The sequence below is a fragment of the Pygoscelis adeliae genome, unplaced genomic scaffold, assembly GCF_000699105.1.
Source record: "Pygoscelis adeliae isolate BGI_AS28 unplaced genomic scaffold, ASM69910v1 Scaffold38, whole genome shotgun sequence".
Taxonomy (NCBI): Eukaryota; Metazoa; Chordata; class Aves; order Sphenisciformes; family Spheniscidae; genus Pygoscelis; species Pygoscelis adeliae.
Window position 1 is genome coordinate 17,357,702 of NW_008825614.1, and position 13,344 is coordinate 17,371,045.

Sequence of the window (13,344 nt, forward strand, 5' to 3'; positions counted from 1 at the left end):
GTCCATTTTCTTAATAAGACAGCTTCAGCTTTTATTTATGAAGTTTTTGTGTCAGTTACTACCAGTTCTCTTCCACGGTTCTTTTAAACGTTCAACAACTAGCTAAATTGAACTTATTCCATGTCAAATGCTTGCAAACTGGGATCTTTCAGATGCTGTAGCAGATTCCGCTTACAGAACATCTAGTTTCCTAGTAAGTGCTTGAGAAGAGTTATATTAAATGTGAAGAATTTCAACCATTTGTTCCAGTTATCTTACCTTGATTAATACAAACTATGCCACAGATTATGTGTGGCCCCCCCCTCCCCCCGATAACTAGCGTTTGTTTTATTTTTGTTTGCTCTTGCAAAGTACAGTTTCTCATCTTTTCAGGTTAAACTGGAAGGGAAAAAAATCTTATCATCTAGTGTCTAACTTCAGGAAGGTACTATGAGACTAGTCGATACATTGTAGACTTACAAGCTAGCATTTTATTGCTCAGTTTCTTAAAACCAAAGATTGCTGGTAGACTCTGCTGTTGTATGTCACCATAATGTTAAAAATACAAAGAATTCTTATAAAAGTACTTATTCGTCCTACAATTACCATCTCCGGCAACTTAACTTTTAAGAAACCTAACCACAGGAGAACTGCACGCAACTAAGATGCCACGTTCGTTGACTGCTTCTGGTGTCTGCATGTCAGTGGCATTGAGAGTAATAAATCCAGGAGGTACATTACGTCCGTTATTTAATTACAGAATGTGGGAGTGCGGTCCCCATGAAGGTAAGAGCAGGCACTTAAGATTTGTTTTGTAAGCTTATTCTAGATGCAATATAAAAATAATTATATTAATAGGAAAAATTTAGTGTTTAACAAATTGTTTTGTGAATAGGCTAGCACAAGAGATAGACCTTGTTACACTTACTTAGACTAGACTAAAAATAACTTCATCTGAAAATAAAGTAAATAGTGCATTTTTAACCTTCATTCAGATGCACATAATCATGCAAACTATGAAAACTGACTACGATAGGAAATTTGAGGCCTGATACTTGTTAAAGGAGCCGACAGCTTACAGCCTGCACTAATTTCAGTGGAACTGTAGGCTGCTCACCATGTAAATCTGAAGGAACGACATTAACCCTTTGTGGCTGACAGCTGCCCTGTCCTAACTACCGGCGGCGAGGGGCCGATGCTGAAACATTCCCGACGATTGTCAGCTTCCCAGGCACACCTATACGCTACACCCTCACAAATGCAAAAAGCCTCCAAGGCCAAGTCCTGCTGCTGTTCCATTGTAAATCCAGAGGGAACTCCACTGCAAAGAGGCCGCGCTCTCTCTAGCGGGAAGACAGCAGCTGGCCTTGTGTGCGCGCAGACGGCTGAAAACCAGAGGTTCTTGTAAAACGACTCCCTGCTTTTCCTGCTCCCAGGCAGGCTGCAGGAAAGGACAAGAGTTTGTTACGCTTCCGACTCCTCCCCTTCTTCACGTACGGTTCCATCCTCTTCTGACTGATCATTCAGAAGCATGAACTTTCCATCACTCGTTAATGGCACAGACTTCATTAGCTGAGCTAATGCTTCGGGGTCCTGAAGAAAAACAAACGAGAGAGTTGAGCAGGCTGCAGCAAGCTTTGAGGAGCACGCGCTTTTCCCAGTACTTCTTGTTCAGGTTTTGCAACTTTTTTTTTTTTAATGACAACCTTTAGTCAAAGGTTTGAGACATAATCCCTTTTGGTTCAGTAAAACCACCCCTTGGGTTTATAAGAAGAAAAAAAAAAAAGTCATTCATTTTAAGCCTTTATTTTGCTGTTCTTATCTGGCATTGATGTAATTACTGAAAAACAAGGAGAAAAATAACTAAAAGTTATTTACCATACCTGTGCTTATTGCCTGTGACTAAAAGCTCATTCCCCCAACTTGTTCTGAAATCTTAGCAGCAAAAATATAGAGCAAATATTAACGGACTAGTGTCACATCTTTATACACGTAAATTTAGCTACAAGGGGCTAGATAACTGCCGTTCATTTTAAGTGGGAAAACACCTCCTAAGGGAGGAAGGAATACGAGTTTCTAAAAGTGAAACCGCGATGTGTGTGATTTACATTTCATCCCAAAGAGTTTGTTTGGGGTTTTGTTGAAAGCTTTGCTCACAGCTTCCTTTCAAACATGAACAACCGGATTTGTATAGTTCTGAATTTGATTTAGGGTGGCAAATTTTATCTCGAATCAAGCTACTGCCAAGTCAAACTGAGTTTCTTTTTGCATGAACTACCCAGGGGCTGTGTTAAATAATGTCCGCAGAACTCTGTCATTAGGAGGAACAGCAGTTCCTTTTTCTCAGGCACACCAGAGGTACCCGGACAGTGCAACCAAAAGCAGAATATGATATATCACGACACAGACATGGGGAATGAAACAAACTTTTACCTTTTGTGCCTCAATGATTTCTTTTCCCAGGCTAATGGCATAGCAAATCTAAAAAAAGAAATGTATGGAAAGTTCAGTTTTGGTTTGGTTTGGGGTTTTTTTGCTCCTTAATTGGGAGTAAAACACGGAAGTGTCAATGCAAACTTAGTCTTAAATGTAGGTCTAAAAGCAGAGGTGGAATACCAATTCACCACCCTAACGACATAAAAATAAAACTATCTATCTTAGGTTCTGCTTCAAAGCTCACTTGGGCTGGTAAGTCTCTGTACTCAACTCAGTTTTATTCACCAAACTTTATTTCCAAACCTGGGGGATCTTTGCCAGCGCATGTAAGAGCGTTACTGGTTTTTAAGACAAAAATTCTCCAGCACGTTCCTTATTTCTCATAGCCTGTTGCTACCATACGCAGCAAGCACCCAGTGGTGTTAACACAGTATGGCTGTCTCGTCTTTGAAAGCTTTACAGATGTACATGCCTCAACATAGCTGACGCTCATTTTTGTTCGTGCTGGTGCTAGACGCGCACACTTTCCCCTCTCTCTCAATGTTGGTATTAGCAATCGCGTCCTTTCCTCCTTGTTGTACGTGCTGCTGCATTATCTGTCAATTCGGTCCTTTTTAGACGTAAGCCATCAAAGGCTTGCATGTTAAGGCATGTTTTCTTGGCAAGAAACGGAGCTGCTCTTGCTTCTATAGCACCGTTTCCCAGATGTGTAAGCCAAGAAGCCTGAGACCTGCTTTCTACATAAAGTATTTTATTAAATGTTACGCAAACCTTTTCCCCTTCTGTGTTGCTCTCAAAAATATATGCGCTCATGGCTTCTTCTCCCAGAGTCTCACTGAGATGGACCACAAAGCCAATCAGTCGCCTGTTATCCTGATGAGCAGCAAACTGTGTCACAGTGGCGAGCTCAAACTGGGAAAGTATAATAAAGAATTGATTTTTTTTAGGCAGCATATGGTTAGCTTGGTCAAGAGCTCAAGTTCATGTGACTGAGTATTCAATGCTGCGGTCAAAAAACAGATTCAAAACAAACGTTACTTACACTTGTTCGTGTAACTTGGGTTTGAGGATCTATTAACCTGCAGTTGAGTGAAAAAAAAAAGTAAATTATTTTAGAGTGATTCTTAGTAATTTCTAGGTGCTTTATAACAGTAAGGCAATCACTACAGCAGTTTTACAGATGAGGAAACATATGCACAGAATCAAATGCTTTACCTGTGATTTCAGGTCAGCCGACAGCGAGGTTCAACTCTAGACCCTGACTCTCAGCTGCTTGATCACTAATTTGGTAAGCATCCCGAGTGTATGGGCGTATACATACGGACATAAACACACTCCAGCTAAAGCAAATGTCTTGTATCAACATACCCTACGGTGACAATACTGACAACAGGACGGCGATGGCTCTCGTGCTGTTACTACATGTAAGGAAAGAGAATCTTCCAGTGCATTTTTTTTTTGCATCTTTTTCTGTATCTTTGCAGGGCCTCACAGCCCCACTGCATCCCCTAAATTTTAGCAGGATGTTCTTACAACTTAGTTGGGAGGATGACTTCTAGACACTACAGAGTAAGAAAAGAGGCATTTTTAGTAAGTAAAGTGAATCTCGGGATCTTGCTCCCAAAAGGGTGTATTTCTTGGAGAAACAAGACCGAAAATACTTTACTAATCACAAGTAATATGACGAGAACAGAATGTTGACAAGTTTAAGGTTTTACAGTACCTCAAGTTCTTGCTGGTGACCATGAGATGGGATTCAGTCATACGGAATATGTTGTGAATGGCACGAGCAGCTAACACTTGCCTCATAGCTTCATAAATCACCTCACTTGTGTCATCTGACTGAACAGCCATAGATCCTAAAAACCGAACTACGAACATCTGCTGCAAGAGCGAATCTGGAAGATAAAAGGCATGACTTCCTTCACTGTGCTACTTCAATTTTCCAGTAGCTGAAGTTATCAATGAAATTATTTTTTTCACTTTGGAAACTCAATACTAAATCTGTGGGTGGTGACTGCGGGGGCAGTGACTTCCTGCTATGAGCCAGGCAGTGCTCTGACCCAGTTTTAAACAGTGCTTGAATTGGCAGCGGCGGGGGGGGGAGGTGTGGAATCACAGTTGCTTAGAAGCTTTAGAAGTGTAACTGGTCCTTTATGCCTTATTTGATTAGCTAGTAAAATTCACTTGCCTATCTTCTTATCAGGTGCATGTAAACTGTGCACATAAAATGTGATAAATTTAGGATTGTGCACAAGCCTTGGCTTCCATCAAATTAACTCCTATCTGTAAACCTTGTACATTCCTCGCTTCCTTCTATGTCCTTCTGACCTTCCATGCAGCTGGTTCCAGCGAGGTTTTCATTAAATCCTTCCTTGCTCATTAACTATCACCCTAAGACTCCTATTTACAACTAAGTAGCCATTATGCGACAAAGACATCATCCATGTGCAGTCACCTAAGCACTGTACTCTCTTCTGCATGCCGCAGCGGAGCAGGGTGCTGCTGCTGCTGACAGCACGGAGGTGGCTGCTTGTCGCAGCTACGCTGCTGTCGGGCACCTTGCAACCATCCTACCCCACAATGGGACAGCACGTGCAAGTGAGAGCGTTCAAATCAGTAGCTTCTGCGAGTAGTTTTCTGACGGGGCTGTGGGTTCCAGACAGCGGTTTGTAACTGGCACAGAGGAAGAGGAGAACAGCCAGGGTCTGAGCCCTGCATGTGCTGGTAGATGAAGGTCAGAACTGCTGACTTTTCCTGGCATGTCACTGGGAGGAGGGAAAGGGGGCAGCGGTAAGAAACTCCCTTTGCTGAAAGAGACACGTTGCTGCTGCCGGCTGTATGTTGGGCCTCTGTGAGGTTTAGACTGTGGGTTTCAGAGTACAAGTGGGTAAGAAATGGCTACTAAGCAGCCTCAAACTTGAGCAGAATTGTAATACAGTCCCATCAAACCCTTTCTAAAGAAGTCAACAGCTCCTTTTTTAAAAAAAGAAAACGAATGAAAGACAAAAAGCAAGCAAACCAAATCTTTTTGCCTTTAAACATTTGAAATAAACCTAATCTGGAATACAGCTTGGACTGTCAAGGAAAAAGGTGTTTGTTTTTACAGGTAGCGATGTTTAAAAGACTGGCTTCTGAAAGGAACTACCTTCAACGGTACTATGGACCTGTTACCGCTGCTCCATGGAGTCAGGTGCCTTTCATTAAGAGACACTGGATAGCTGACAGCTGAATTAGGCCTAAAATCATGACTAATTTTATCCGGAAAAATGAAGCACTGACCTTCCTCCTCATCTTTGCTGCTGTCTTCAGATTCCCCAAAGGGGTTTGCACGCCTATGAAATAAGAATAAGAACTCTAATTACAGGTTCTGGTCACCACACACACATGCTGCAATACCTAATTTTCTCCCCTGAAATCACTCTGTTAAAGTGATCGATCACTGTCTCTGGCCATACCTGCCACCTCTGTTCTGGTCCAGGAATTCTGTGGCAGGCAGTACGATATCAAATTGAATCGGTGTTCCAGGAGCAATGAGTTGTGTGGAGTCTTGAATGCCAGCTGATTCATTGGGAATTATTTTATCATTTTCCATATTCTTTACATTCTGGCTAAAGTGAAAACAGGAAAAAAAAAAGTTTCAATCAATGACACCCTGTCTTTGCTCTGGAAGGGAGACAAGATTATTCAAAAATCCAAAGCGGGATTGAACCACTATACATAAACATAACAAAGAGTATTTTCCTATTTACCTGTTACTGAGGACTCTAATAAAATCTCCGTTTTATTTTTTTGTACCTAAAATTACTTAGGAAAAAAGTAAATGCTGGAATATTAAACCTGAATGCAGATCAACTCTGGGTGTGGGCAGACTTTCAGCAACAGGTTGCTGTTTGCCTCCCTGTCCTCTAGTGGCCATATTTACAGCTGCATTACCAGCTCAAACAGCACTGACACCTTGTGCCTACAGGTGTCAACGGCAATCCTGACATCTTTTTCAGATCCTACTTGGCCACAGGCTTGTTGCAATGTGATAGTTGAGAAGAAGTGTTACATCCTGGGTCAGATTCCTTCCTGCACCTTTTCTCAAAGAGAATGAAATGCTACGTTTCCCACAGCTACAGAAGTCGTAACTGTACACATCACTACGTACGGTACACTGGGTTTACTAGCAGCATCCTTCTATTTCTAGAAAGTTTTCTGGTTGCATACAGATGTAAAAGTGACTTGGGAGATTAGCTGTCAATGAAATAGCTATTTCTTTTGCTCAGTGAAATAGATGGCAATGCTCTGCTATTTATAAATCTGTAATCAAAGTGAAACAGCTGTACTGTGAATAAAATGAGAAAGAGATTGACTGGCATTCCCCATGGCTATAGGGAATATTTGAAATCTGTAAGCAATCATAATAAAGGGAATCATAAATCATAGTAAAGGCACTGGCCTGAGAGGCAGAAGATCTGGAAAAGGTTTGAATTTCTAGAAGTAAATATCCGAGTAAGAATTTACAATTTTCTGACAAAACTTGCAGAGAAGTCTCTTCATGCTGAAGTCAGCGTGACACAAACTTGCCCTACTTTATTTATCACACCGCTTCTGAAAGCAGGATTTCAGTCCAGCACTGTGCTTGAAAGCCAACTCTGATGATGAAGTCTGAAGAATTCCCACTGAGCAAGATGCTAGGATCATGTGGACACAAAGAAACGATACATAAAAATATATATTTTTAATATAAGCCTATCCTAGAGCATTATTAAAAATTTTTGAAGGAGGGGAGCTTTATTGATTGACCTGAATGAGCACAAGAGAGCAACAGTAATTATTCTGACAGCTGTGTAAGGCATATTCCTGTGACAGACCGACAGGAACTGCTTGAGGTAATATGCAAGAATATATTGACTTCGGTGTATACTGGGGGCTCTGCTGTATTACCCAGCTTACAAGTCATTCCCTTACAGCAAAGCGCTTACAAGTAAAACATTGTGTTTGTTTCTGAAGAAACAGTAAAATCCCAATGGCAACCGCAAGGAGCTTCAAAGCTGTGATGTGGAGCAATAAGCATTAGCCTCAACATGTAGCATCTCTTACAGCTTTCAGTAGGAAACACCCACAGTAGAGGAATTTGGTGGACCACACAGGCTTGTAAAGCCAGGGCCTAGACAGGGCTTTCTCTCGGGTGACTGTTGCCCTGTGAAAAGGGCGTGACTGAGCACACAGCCCGTGCAAGTGAGAATGTTACCTGGGGTGGTGAACTTCGTGTTTCTTCCCAAAGCTGGTAATGGGAGTCACTGCTTGTAGGGCTGTCTGATTTAACTTGATTGCAGCTGCCTATGAAAACAAGACCGAATTGCTCTTTTACACACGTACTTTACATTGCCATGTAAAGAACAATGGGAAAGCAAGTTGGAAGGAACGGACTGAAAGATGGAAACAAGCTCCCACCTCTGGATTGTCAGTGAGATAGATCTGTCTGGAGATGTTGTTGATGGCACATATCCACTGGAAGGGAAACATGAAATTGAACTCTTCAAGCTCACTTGCATACAAGAATAACAACATTAAGAAAATATTTTTACCTCCTCGTATTCTTTCTTGCTTTCTGCTTGAAGGGTTATACCCCTAAAATGTAAACATATTGTATCAGTGCTAACAGTGGACACCGGGACTGTTTGACTCCAAGTCTTACAATAACGTCACCAACCTTTGTATCTATTAACCATCAAAGGAACAAAAATCACAAATAAGCTGCAGCTAAAGGATACCGCATGTGCTGTTCAGGCAGTTGTGGGGGAGGATGGCAAGGAACATGCTTTTAATTTGGAAACACCCTTCTGGAAACCCAGAAAGGCTTACTATTATAGCAAGCGTGTTTTACATGAAACAGCAACTGAAAGGGTAGGTGTGACTGGCTGTCTTCTAATAAAACCTGTCTCATACGCTTTGCCTGTAGGAGTAGTGATCTGAAAGCAGTATCTTCTGTCTTCGCAGTCTACAGCCATAACAGAGCAGTTGTCCAGGTCCTGAATCAATCCCCCAGCTACTGCTCCCCTTGGCTGACACATCAAGTTGCCACCTTGAGTGAAGAAATACAGTCTTTCCCAAGTTGTAGTCACCAGACCTGTTTTACTAAAGAGAAGATGCAGTGATACTCATTACTATTTAGAAATTACTCCAAACATATACAAAACTGCAAACATATCCTGATGCTAATCTGAACTTTATGTTCAACCCCAGAATTTTTTTTATGATGAGTCTCTGTTAAGAAGTAAAAGCAGCACCTATTCCTAGCAGAGACTAATCCTTAATGAAAGCTGAAGAATTAAGCTAATTCCAAACATCCCAAAAGTTGAAAACATTCTCTGCAGTATCTCCTAGCTAAGGAATAAAAGAATTATTGGTATTGAGTAACTGACATGAAATACTATTAAGCTGGATAAAAAAAAAGAAAGGCATTTTCAAGCTGAAGAGCAGCACGAGCAATTTCAGCACAAAGAATCATCATTAAAAAAAAAGTATCTTCTGCAAGTAGTATCTCAGAGTCCATCTTCTCCCTAGTTATGGAGTCCTATTATATTGTAATCCAGCTCTTAAAATGCTACGAGAAATTAATAAATGTCTACTCGCAAAAAAAAATATTACTAGTCAAACAGAAATAAACTGATATTTAATCAATCACATGAACAGGGTTACTATGTGCCACCAATATACATAGCTCCTGCAGAAGCTGATGAAAGATTTTGTTCGGAAAATCTGCAGAGGTAACTCTACATATGGTATACATTCAAAGTTATGCACTTTCATTGTCCATAAAGTTTTTATTTATGTAAAGGCAATTGTTCACAAAAACATGTATTAACTACAAAATATAGCTGTTTATTTTTGTAAACACTATGTTTTCATTAACCATAAGAACTGGAAATGATCTGAACCCAGCCCCACCAGTTTCTAATTTTTAGCCACTTGAATGCGGGAAATCATCCCTGTAGGTGAATTCAACCAGAAGTAAACTTCTGTTTTCAGGAAAACGGTCTCAAATGCCTCTAATTTGGTTTAAGCTTCTAAAACACATTTCCAAAGATGACAGAGATACTTAGGAGCTGAAGAGTACAGCTACCACAGTGATTCAGGAGCCTCAAACATCATTACCTGAGGAGTCTTTACGACCTAAAGAAAAAAAAAATGTAGCAACTAAACAAACCAGCGGGTAGCAACAGCCTTCTTACTTTCTAAGATTAAGGTAGCCAGCCTTCTGGATGAGATTTCTATTGATAGCAGGTGAAGTTACATCAGAATCTGGGGTATAAACAGATTCATTAACTGCAATTAAGTCCTGCTGGGATACCCTCATTTTTTCAGCTTCAGCATCCAGCTCTCCCTGTATGCTGGAAAAAAACACAATAAGAAACCCAAAGCCATCATTAGTCAATTTATACCAGGATATAGCTAACATCTGTAAGCTGAAATGAACAAAAATACCAGTTGAGATTATATTGGAGAGTAGTGCAAAGATAAAGTTTATTTTTAGAATAGACTTCATAGGAAATGTAATGTAAGACTACATGTCCAAGGCTTTCTCTAAGGACTAGACAGATAAATCACTGCAGTTAGGAAAGAATGGAAGGAAGAGGCATACAACAGGGAACTACTCCCAGAAAATGTCACCTGAGCCTAAAAAGACAAGATGCATATGCTCTGAAGGTATTAACAATGGTTTAAGGAAAATATGGCTCTCTTCGGCAGCCTGGCAGCAGAAGCATAGCCAGGATTTCCCCTTGCTCTTTATTTTGAAAGCCCGGCTTGAAGACGTTACTCTCAATATGTCTCATACTGTAGCTGTGCTTTCTTTTTTGCAATTTGTACTAAATATAGTTATCTTCTTTCCCCAAACAGTATAGAGAGATAATGATCAGAATTATGAGATTGTCTTGTAAGACTGAAATGAGCACACGAGAAATGCTTAAGTATTGACACTGAAGAGTTAAGTTTATTTTTTGAGAGAGACAGCTTCTAAAAGCAATGCTTGTATGAATTCACACTACTGAACATACATAGGTGTTGCCCAAGTATAGCGGCACAGTTCAAAGTAGGCTTTACTGTAGTACCTCTTGGCTTTCACAGAACTCCGTCTAATTCCTGCAACTGTGTCACATGCAGGAATTCCTGCCATAAGACCACCTATTAACTGCTCACAGATTTTCAACAGTAAGTTTTCCATGAATTCAGAACAATACAATAACAAAATCTATAGCTCAAGTCTCATTTTAGCTTTAATTTTTGCTTATTATACTGTCTTCCACTTTGGTGCGATTCAGAAAACATCCTCGGTGCAGGCTGGCAAAACTGAGTTCTTTTTGAACGTATCTGTAAAAATTCAGTTTGCTGAAAGTGGTAACTGTGAAGGGGTATCTGAGTGCAAAATTCAACTCGAAAAGTAAGTGATAATTCATTGCAGAAGCATTATACAGATATACACTGCAGTGCTGAATATCTATGTATTCATAATCTTCCTGTAAGACACATTTGGCATGAAGGGAGAAACAGAGCAGCCATTTTACTGGAATAAGCAAGCAGAGAGGTCGGAGTCATCATTATATGCCAGTGAAATACCTTAATCTTTTTTTTATTCAGCTCTACTGTCAGACAATCATTGGGAGCCACTTAATTTTCAGAGGTTCCCACAGACCACTTGACAGTCCCATCACACCAATAAACCTGCCTTGTTTCCATCGACCTTAGTAAGCCTGTGTTTCACTTGCAGACTCTTCTGATCAATACACATCAATACAATGGGCATAATCGGAAAACAACTAAAGGCCTGCCATTTTGAAAATGGGACATTAATTAATACAATAATTAAATTTTATTTTTAAAATTAAATTTAAATTAAATATAAAAATTAAAAACTATTAGATAAACTGTACATAAAAGGGCTTTGATCTCCATGTCAGCTGCAAGCGCTATTTGGTGCATTTGTGGACAAGGAAGTAGAAAATGGTTTTAGACCATCTGTTCGCACTGCCCTTCTGTGAACCTGAGGTCTGGCCACATGTCTGTGAAGTGAGGTCCTGAGGGAGCTGGCTAATGTCCCTGCAAGGCTGGTCTCAATCATCTTCAAAAGTTCACTGCAGTCAGGGAAGGTTCCTAATGACTGAAAAAAAGGCAAATGTCACAGCTGCCTTTGAGACAGGCAAGAAAAACAATCTGGGGAACTACAAGCCAGTCAGCCATACCTCAGTCCCTGGGAAAGTTACGGAGCAAATTCTCCAGCCATTTCTGAACACACGAAGGACAAGAAGGCAACTGGAAACAGCCAGCACAGATTTACCAAAGGCAAATCATGCCTGACCATCCTGATTGCCTTCTGTGATGCAATGACTAGCTTGGTGGACAGAAGAGCAGTGGATGCTGTTTCACTGGACTTCAGCAAGGCCTTTCACGTGGTCCCCCATAGTATCCTTATAGCCAAACTGGTGCAATACAAACTGGAGAAGTCGACTACAAGATGCATAGAAAACATGGCTGGACTACTGGGCTCAAAGGGTTCTAATCAGTGAGACAAAGCCCAACTGGTACCCAGCTGTTAGTGATGTTCCTCATGGGTCAATACCGACGCTTACAGGTTTACAGTCTTTAATAAGAGCTGGACAACCCATAGCAGCAGATGACACCAAATTGGGAAGACTGATTGACAGATATGGTAGAGTGGAGGGCTGCTGTTCAGAGGGATCTTCACATGCTGAAGAAATGGGCAGACAGGAACGTCATGAAGTTCAGCAAAGACAAATACAAAGTCCTGCCTGGGACGGAATAACCCCATGCAACTGTAAAGGATGGGAGGCATCTGGATAGAAAGCAACTTTCAGCAAAGGACCTGGGGGTTCTAGAGGACAAGTTGAACATGAGCCAGCACCATGCCCTTGTGGCAAAAAAAAAAGGACAGTCACATCCTGGGTTGCATGAGCAAGAGTATAGCCAGCGGGTCAAACGAAGTAATTATTCCCATCTGTTCAGCACTTGTGTGACTCAACAGGACTACTATGTCTGGTTTTGGTCCTCCAGCACATGAAAGACAGAAACAAAATCAAGTGAAGAGCCACCAAGACGGCTAGGGGGCCAGAACATGCGACATGAGAAGAAGCTGCAAGAATTGCTTTACAGCCTCATGAAATGAAGGCTAAGGGGGGGAATCTTACTGCTAGCTTAACTATCTGATGGGAGAGTATACAGCAGATGGAGCTAGACCCTTCTTGGAGGTGTGCAGTGATAGGATGAGAGACAATGGACACAAGTTGTAACCAGATACTGTGTGTGCCGTAAGTGAGAGACAGACAGAGAGAGATGTTCAAAATTTGAGTGGACACAGTGCTGAGCATTCTGCTCTAACTGACCCTGCTCTCAGCAGGAGAGTGGACTCGATGACCTCTTGAGGTCCATATTGCAGCAGCTGTTCTTTGACTTTCAGACAAACAATACTAGTAAATATTTCTTTCTTAACTTTTCCAAACTTGAGGAGTTAACTGTATCCAGGCTACTAGGAAAACTCATGGGGTGGGAACATAAGAATACTTGTCATTGCATGCCTTAGAAAGTCATTAATACCTGCACCTATGCAATAAGCAACTTTCCCCCTACTTCCTGCCCAAGTGGTTACATCTTTTGGAGAACATGAGCACATAACACAGGCTGTACACAGCAGGACCAGAGATCCATGTAGTCCACTATCCTGTCTCTGACAGTGGCAAAAAGCCTGTGGAGAAGTACAAGGCAAGTACATATGATTCTTCTCCTGTTCTCCCCAGTCTTTTGTAGAAGCTGGTGACATCCTCTAACTGTTGAAGTAATCTAGAGACGCAGTGCTGCATTTAAGTCAGCACTAAGCAGTATCTGACTGGCCAGATGAAGAGTCACTCTTGCATCATGGTGGTAGTC

At 41.1% G+C, this 13,344-nt stretch overlaps 1 protein-coding gene across 1 annotated transcript in view; it reads right to left on the bottom strand.

Annotated features, from left to right (window-relative positions):
- Nucleotides 1-1,852: 1,852 nt before the first annotated feature.
- The window catches only part of APPL2 (adaptor protein, phosphotyrosine interaction, PH domain and leucine zipper containing 2), a 33,426-nt gene continuing 21,934 nt past the window's right edge, over nt 1,853-13,344 (bottom strand). The window contains exons 9-19 of the mRNA XM_009332962.1: nt 9,639-9,797; nt 8,353-8,541; nt 7,992-8,034; nt 7,858-7,914; nt 7,655-7,743; nt 5,874-6,026; nt 5,698-5,750; nt 4,139-4,313; nt 3,458-3,494; nt 3,187-3,327; nt 1,853-2,460 (exon numbers count right to left, since the gene is read on the bottom strand). Of these exons, the coding sequence (XP_009331237.1) occupies nt 2,323-2,460; nt 3,187-3,327; nt 3,458-3,494; nt 4,139-4,313; nt 5,698-5,750; nt 5,874-6,026; nt 7,655-7,743; nt 7,858-7,914; nt 7,992-8,034; nt 8,353-8,541; nt 9,639-9,797 (1,234 nt within the window). The 3' untranslated portion in view covers nt 1,853-2,322. The remainder of the gene's footprint in view (nt 2,461-3,186; nt 3,328-3,457; nt 3,495-4,138; nt 4,314-5,697; nt 5,751-5,873; nt 6,027-7,654; nt 7,744-7,857; nt 7,915-7,991; nt 8,035-8,352; nt 8,542-9,638; nt 9,798-13,344) is intronic.